The sequence below is a fragment of the Limulus polyphemus genome, unplaced genomic scaffold (genome assembly GCF_000517525.1).
Source record: "Limulus polyphemus unplaced genomic scaffold, Limulus_polyphemus-2.1.2 Scaffold3108, whole genome shotgun sequence".
NCBI classification, from domain to species: domain Eukaryota; kingdom Metazoa; phylum Arthropoda; class Merostomata; order Xiphosura; family Limulidae; genus Limulus; species Limulus polyphemus.
Window position 1 is genome coordinate 13,232 of NW_013668718.1, and position 8,491 is coordinate 21,722.

At 29.9% G+C, this 8,491-nt stretch overlaps 1 protein-coding gene across 1 annotated transcript in view; it reads left to right on the forward strand.

Annotated features, from left to right (window-relative positions):
- LOC106468676 (cadherin-87A-like) overlaps positions 1-8,491 on the forward strand; it is a gene marked incomplete at its 5' end in the record, with an annotated part of 76,646 nt that overhangs the window by 1,845 nt on the left and 66,310 nt on the right. Inside the window, 9 exons of the mRNA XM_022397040.1 lie at positions 862-995; positions 2,014-2,082; positions 2,666-2,755; positions 4,632-4,730; positions 5,559-5,693; positions 6,165-6,278; positions 6,809-6,887; positions 7,463-7,575; positions 7,717-7,914. Coding sequence (XP_022252748.1) covers positions 862-995; positions 2,014-2,082; positions 2,666-2,755; positions 4,632-4,730; positions 5,559-5,693; positions 6,165-6,278; positions 6,809-6,887; positions 7,463-7,575; positions 7,717-7,914 — 1,031 coding nt within the window. The remainder of the gene's footprint in view (positions 1-861; positions 996-2,013; positions 2,083-2,665; positions 2,756-4,631; positions 4,731-5,558; positions 5,694-6,164; positions 6,279-6,808; positions 6,888-7,462; positions 7,576-7,716; positions 7,915-8,491) is intronic.

The following is an 8,491-nucleotide window of genomic DNA, read 5'->3' on the forward strand; positions in this document are numbered from 1 at the left end:
AAGGTTCGAGAAGGACGTGGCGTGATACTAGTCACGTGACCTCGCTGACGCAACAATACTTAAAATACATTTTGATTTTTTTAATTAGTCTCTTTTTTTTTTAATTATCAGTTTGTAAGCCATAAGAATATATCATGTACAAAATTCTTAGTTACCATAAAAAATATATTCAAAATAACTAATATTTCTTTATAAAAAAAAAAAAACCTGGTGGCACAATGCTGAATCTGGAGGCTTATGCTAAAAATTGGGTTTTGATACCAGTGGTGGGCATAGTACAGATAGCCCATTGTGTAACTTTGTCCTTCACTGCAAACAAACTTTTAAAAAAATATATTTATAAAAACCCTGTTTAACGAGCTGGCTTTGGTAACATTTTTAGTATCCAATTTTCTGGAACCTGCTGTTTTTGGTTAGATGTTTAGTACCATGGGTTTCTTACTAATTAAAGTATTTGTTATTATGCTGTGGCATTTTTGTATATAAAATTAAGGTTTCATTGAATAAAATATATACAAATAATTGTTTCTATGTATTAAACAATTGTATCTCATTTAAATTTACAAATAGGTATTGAGATGATTTAGGAATCTCTAGTATTAACAAGTGATATAACTTGTACAGTTGATATTTATTAAAATGTAAAGAATATTCTTGTACGTTTAATATTATGTATTTTTATTACTTGCATTGCTTATATATATGGGTGGGTGTGTGTGTGTGTATATATATGTACATACATACATGAAGAATTGAACCAGGATGAATAAATATTTAAGTTGTTTAAACTATTTGCTAAACTATGTACAAATATCTGTTTGATAATGCATGTACCCATAAATTGAAAATTTATTTGTATAGGAACATCAGTATATCAGTTAGTTGGAAAAGATCCAGAAAACTCGGCTATATATTATGGCATTGAAGGAACTGATCGGCTTGCAGTTAACAAAAATACAGGAATTGTTTCAGTTGCTGCACCAATTGACAGAGAGGTAAAAACTGCTAAAAAATATCGTTTTTTTTTATATTTAATTTAACATTTGTGATTCTGTGGCATTTAATAGTTTAGCTCATTAGAAAATGTCCCTTAAAGAATGTTTCATAGGTATTTATATTAGAGAGAAGTACACAGGTTGAACAATTTTATAATGTCTTGCATGTAGTGAGTAAGAGAAGATGGCACAGACTGGTCTAGTAACAGAATATTTTACTTGAAGTATCTAGCAGGTGTTGTTATAGATTGTTCTAGTAACAGTGTGTCGCATATAATGCACAGGAGAAGATAGCATGGAATGACCTAGTAACATAATGTCTTTGTGCACAAGAGAAGATGGTACAAGTTACATGTGAAACATTTTGTATATAAAGTAGTGTTCAAGAGAAGATGATAATTTGATACAATTACAATATGTCTTACTTATAGTGTACAGGTGAGAATGATATAAATTGATTCAGTAACAGAAAGGCAGTACCTAGAAGGAAAATTAGCATGTTTCAATAACAGAATGTCCTTCATGTATTGTATATGAGAAGTAAATACAATCAGTTTGATCTAGTACCAAAATGTCTTGCAGTTAGTGCACTGGAGGTATAACACAGGTTATTCAGTAACAGAAAGTTATCCTTAGTATACAGGAGAGAAAGATCTAGTTTTGTTACTTTTTTTTTCAACTTAGGGCTATTTTTCTTCTGTTTATTTGGCTCTCATTTTGATCTATTATAAAAAAATATATGTAACATTTTTTTTTTCTGATTATCTTTATTTTTCTTAAGAGTGCTTGTAACATGTTCAGTATTGTGTTGTATTCATAACATGCTATACCACAAGGCCGTTTGATTGATCTGGTGTGTAATCTATTGTACCACAAACCATCTGGATGTAACCTTGTGAATATTATAACATTATACAAGTTTTCTTTACATGCGTCTATTGTATTCTACTTATTAAGAAACGTAACATTATATAAGGGTTCTGTGATTTAATCATTTTTTGTTTTTATTTTTACTTAGAGAAATGATACTTTAAAATTTTTTGTTACGCTGGAAGATGTTGTGGGAGGAGGAAATGACAACAACTTTGTAAGTACAAATTTGAACTAGCTGATCTATTGAAATATTTCTGGTTCAAAGAATCATTTGTGTTATATTATTTTCCAGTTTTACCATTTGATAAAGCCATAAAGTACAAACTTATTGTATAGAGATGTCAGTAAAATTTCTTGTTTAGGCTTAGAGATCTTTTACTATTTTTCTTATAGAATAATATTTAAATTCACCTTCAACAGTATGCTTAGCTTACAAATCTTTCATTCTTTTTGTATTCAATATAATTTGCATATACCTGGAAGAGTATGCTTTATTTGCAAATCTTTTCACTCCTTTTGTTTCATTTTTATTGAACGAGATTTAGATTTTCCTTTTAGTATCCTTAGACTTGCATACCTTGTCTCTGTTTTTTTTTTTCATGGGAAATGGTTTAACTTTACCTGGAACATTATACTTAAAGAATGTTTTGTGAGTAATCCCTTTCCACGAAAATAAAGCATTTAAACTCAAACCTTGGTTGAGATTTCATCATTTTTTATTATTTCTGTTTGTGTGGTCTTCAGTTAAAGAAATCACACAGTTGAGATTGTTGAATTATCTTGCACTTTTTATTCAGGTGAAAGTGCCAGTCACGGCCCTCATCCTTGATGAAAATGATAATGTGCCACGATTTGAGCAAGTTCCTTATGAAACTTTTGTTATGGAGGTAGGAAGTGAAAATATTACAAGAAAATCAGCCAAGTTTAAAACTTACTTTTGCAAATTGCTTTACCTAAATGAAAGTTTTAACTTCCTAGAAGGTGATTGCTCAGTTTTATTATTGGATAAAATTTACTGTTAACTTTGTTTCTATACTTTTCAACAATGGTGTGTGTGTGTGTGTGTATATATACTGCATTACAAACAGCAAGACCTATCCTCTGATGAAAAAACATACTTATAATACAAAATGAGCCTTAAACAAAAATGCTACACAACAAAACAAAGTCACCAGGGTACAGGCTGTAATATGGGGTATAAGATGTGTCCTGGTTTTTGTACGTGACTGTGGAAGTAGGACCCACATAGTGATGGGGATACACTGTCTATCAGTCTTAACCTCTGTTTGCCAAGCCTCACATATAAAGAAAAAACGAATTAAAGTCCATAATGTTCCACAAGTATATCATCCTTCACTGTCTGCTGAATTTTTTGGGAAGGTGATTGCTCTCAGGAGATAAGAAGTGAAGAAAAAGAATAGGTTCTATCAATGGGGGTAGTGAGTAAGGAAACCTTATCCCCTGAAATCAGCATTCTAGCCTCCATTATGATAATAAATGCTCAAATTGATAAGGTTAGTTTAGTAGCCCAATAGACAAATTATACTATACTAAAATCCCAACTGAGTTGTCTGAACTAGAATGACACCCCTACTCCGCCCATAAAGTCTACCTGTATGTATATTGTTTTAGTAAGTAAATAATTAAATATAATGAAAATATAAATGACGTATATGATACTCAGTGGGAAAAAAAGAAAATCTGTTATCTTTAAAAATGACGCATGGCTCCAGTTTCTGAAAAATCTTGAAATGAAAATATCCTCTGAAAACAAGTAAGTAGAAAATATAATGCACTAAGTGGAGAGTCATTTGAATAGGACTTCAGTCCCAGTAACTCAGTTGGTAGAATATCAGCCCCATAACACTACTGTTAACCAAGGGACCTAGGTTTAAGCCTTGGTCAGGAAAATTATCTAAAGCTTGTAGTTAAAAGAATAAAATTAAGAAGAGACGTACTGTATTAACTAATAATAGAAATTAGAATTTTACTTATAGTATAGTGGTTAATCATACAATAAATGGTTTGTAAGAGGATAATTAAAGGTGAAAATAAAAAATAATATAAGAAAGAAAGAAAACAAAAGTCATCCAAAACTGTCCAGATTTTGATGGTTGTGGGTTAATATAAATCCTTATGCTTGACAACATTTTTAAAGAGGGGTAATTTCTTCAGTATTTAGACTAATGGTGGAGATTGAGTTTAGTAAAATTATTGTAACCATCTAGAATTGGTATTAAGGGATAGTTATCATTATAACAGCTGGCCATATAGTTGGTCTCAAATTGTTGTGGGCTTGAGAAGTTGGTTCCCAACCCTTAATTCATTCTTAGTTGATTGTATGTTGTTTGCATGATTTTTTTTTACCTCCAGCCTGTTGGATAACTGGAGAGAAAGAGTTTGAATGTTATTGTCACAGTTATTCCATTATAAAATTATGTTTTTTTAGTTTCTACATGTGATGTAATTTTACTTTTCTTTTTCTTGTTAAAGTGTGAATTTGCTATATGAATATTCTCTTCACTGTCTTCATATGTTGATACTATTGTTGATACTATATAATTATGCGTGATATATTTGTTAATTTGTTTTTCCAATTCAAAAGATTTTGCAAGTTTTTAATTTAATCTTCAAGAGATCTAACTCAAATGTGTGTGTGTGTGTGTGTATTATATATATAATATACACACATATGTATTTCGACAATCATGTGTATGTAATGAGTATTCTAACAGTATTTCATAGTCAATTACTTTTTGATAGGACACTCCTACTGGAACTACTGTTTTTAGCAGAATTAATGTGACTGATGCAGACATTGTAGGGAAGGTGTTGAGTGTAAAGTGTGCTTTTCATCTTCAGGTTTGTTGATTATGAAAATAAGTTAGTGAAAAGTTGATTTTTACTAAAATAAGTTTCAACTGCTTTTATAAGCATCACTAAACTAACAAAACTGCTCTGCTACATTATTTAATAATTGTGCTGAAATAACCTTGACTGTAATATGGAAAACCAAAATAGAATTATAATTATGATACTTAGCTATAAAACAGTGTTGAGTGTAACATTTGCATGATTTATTTCTACACAGACTTGTAACAATGTTGATTTCCCCCTCCCCCAAAATAGATATACTAATATTAATTAGTTTTAAATTAAGTGTGTAAATAAATAGAAATTAAGTACTAATAAGTCATTAAGAGCAATGTTATTTACAGAAAACCTTATTATATGGTTGTAGAAAAGTGTACTTTGTGGACTTGAGAGATACATAACCTGTTCATAGTAGATAATTTCAGCAAATTAAATCCAACTAGAAGAAAAAGAAGAGGTCATGACTATTTCAGACAAAAAAATTATTTTCACTTTATACAGTTGAGTTGCATGAATTCATTTTTCTGAATATTTTTATCTGTCAATTATGATTATTTTTAATTTCATCCCTTGATTTTTATGTTAAAAGGGATAGTACATTCTTTCTATATAATACTGTATGTAGAAACTAGTGATTTATCAACATTTTCATACAGCATGAAAAAGTTAGATATTTAGGTCTTGTTTTGTGCTTTTAGTATAATACATTTTTTACCATTTAGCTACTAAACTTGTGAGGTACACACAAAAAAAACAAGATGTAGAAATATGATATACCTGTTTTTGTTGTTTTTCATTTAACTTTTTACTTTTCAGTTTCCTAATGCATGCAAAAAGTTTTTGGTTCATACATGGAATGAAAGTTCGAAAAATGTTTTGGCGTCTCTTGTTTTACGAGAACCATTAGACTATGCACAGCGAGAAATTTACCAGATCAAGTTAGTTGCTGATGTAAGTTATTTAGGTGTTGTTTTTAACATGAATATTAAAATAGGCAAATAGTCTTTACTAGACTGATTTTATCAACTATATCTGATGAGCTCAGTGATGTAATCACATTGGTCATTTACTGAACACTTCTATGTGAATGTTAGTAGTGAAAATAGAGATTTCAAAATTTATATTAAAATGACTTCTTTATGAATAAGCACAAGATTGTAAATCCTCATCATAAGTATAAAGAAGGTTTATCTTATCACATTAGCCCTATTTTCACCCATTAATGAATCCCCTCCTTGGGGCTTATGTTTTATGTCATTATGTTTTTGATTTGGCTTTATTGAAAGCATATTTCCTATAGTAATTTGGAACCAACAATATAGATAAAATATGTAAAAGGTGGAACTTTCAGTTTCCTTAGTGAGAGGAGGATTTAAGTTTCATTATTAGATAGGCATTAATATAGTTTTCTCCCTTCACCAGGATGGTCAGTTTAATTCAACAACAGCAGTTATTGTAACTGTGGGAGACATCCAAAACCGACCACCAGTATTTAAAGGATCACTCACAGGAATAGTAAATGAGGATGACCCAGTTGTAAGTCTACAGTTTAGTGAAATTAAACTCAAATTTTATACTGATGCATTCTATTTATCTACACTGCAGCATTTCATTAGGGTGTGTAACTTCTTATGGTGATTTATTACATTAAATATACTCTTGTAAGATGGAAGTTTTTATTGATTATAAATGAATATTGTAAAGCAGATAAAACATCTTAATCTTATTCGACAAAAGCTTAATTTACAAAATAATAATTTAATATAAGTGATTAATAATGACTAGTTTTTATTCATTTTTCTCTAAAACACTAAGAGGTAAAAAAATTAGATTATAATTCAAAATCACTGCAAGTTTCTGTAACTGACCTAATTAAACTTGCTGAAAGGTTAAATGGATATAACAAACAGCTTTATATAGTTTTTTGTATCAAGTATTCATTTAATTTTTAAAAGTTTTTTTTGTTTAGCTCATTATAGAAGAATAAACTAATTGATTTAAAAGATAATATGAAAACAACATGGAGTAAAATCACCTTTCACAAAACTTATTTTTGTGCTATAAAGGATACCTTGGTGATGAAGTTAAAAGCAAGTGATGGTGACAAAGGAAATCCAAGACAAATTATGTATGAGCTGGTATCAAGTATGTCATATTTATGATTCTCAATGGTGAAACAATAGACCCCGTATTTTTATGTAATTTGCAGTGTTCTGGTAATGATGATCTTACTTTGTTTTGTGACTCTTTATTAATACAGTACAATTTATGTAGATAGTCAGTTACATGTTATTTTTATACAGAGATGATTAGATTTATTAGCAGTAAAAAAAACGAGTTTCATGCATGATATACTTGTGGAATGTTTAAAAATACTGTGACAATATTCTTGTTTAACTTATAAGCATAAGTAATTTAAATATCTTTAGAACATTTAATTATCTTTATCATTTTGGACTACATTTAATTGCTCATTTTTGTAACTGATAAACTTGTATTCATTTCAAATTTTTTGGAAAAATGACCTAACAGTATTAATTTTGCTAGCATGGAATTTTTAACATTTTCAAAGTTTCAGAAGGTGTTGTAATACCAAACTTCCTAGTTAAAATTGTAAAATCTTTATCAGGTGACTTCCTAGGCATTGAGACATTGGCTTAATATTTGACAAATGTATTATGATAACTGTGTGTGTTTCTTATTACTGCTTTTGTTACTAGACCCAGAAGATTTTTTTGTGTTGAATGCTGAGACTGGAGAACTACGAACGGCCAGACCATTGGATAAGGAAGTGTTTTCAGATACTAATGGTGTCATTACAATTCTTGTTAAGGTAAGTATTGAAATTAAAAATAAAATAAAAATCCAAAACAAAAAATATAACAATCAAACAAATGTTTCTGGTAAATATGATATCAATCATAATAAATGCTATTTTTACACTCACATGCAACTTGACCTTTTCATTTCCTAGGCTTCTGAAATGGAGGATGGTATTCAACTGGATACTCCTATTACATCAACTTTAAAAAACTTAACCATTACCATAAAAGATGTAAATGATGAAGCTCCCAAGTTTGACAAAATAAGCTACACTGTGAACATCAGTGAAAATGTGCCAAATGGAACTCCACTTCCAAACTTGGACATGTTTGTTCAAGACACGGATGTTGTATGTATCTTATGTTACTTTGTTTAATGAATTCCTTAGCAATTGAATATTTTCCCCACTAATAAAACTTTTAATCAACATGTACCTTCAAACAGAAATCTGTGATTAACTTCAGGTTGAAACTTAAAGTGAATTTTAGATAATATTTCCACAAAATTAAAGTGATAATTCTTCATGTTTGTTGTTGCCCCTAATGTCAAGGATGATCAGAGGGGACTCCTGGCACCAACATGCTAGGGTCCAGGAAGGGAGGGAGAGAGAGAAGGAAGAAGAAAAGGAAAGAAAGACATACACATTTTGGTAGTATCGTAGACATGATAAAAAGAAATTATACTTTTCATTGTATCTGATGATAATTGAAGGAAATATTGCATCATATAACTTAATATGTTGGGACAACGTGGGACTTACTGGTCCATCTTGGTTGTTCCATCCTCAAAATTAAATTAAAATGATTAAAACAAAAAATTTTAAACCAAGCCCTTTTCATTCATACACTTATCAAGCTTTTTCTTAAAGTCACTTAAATTTACTGCCTCTACAACATATGAAGGCAACCCATTACAAAGGTCAACCA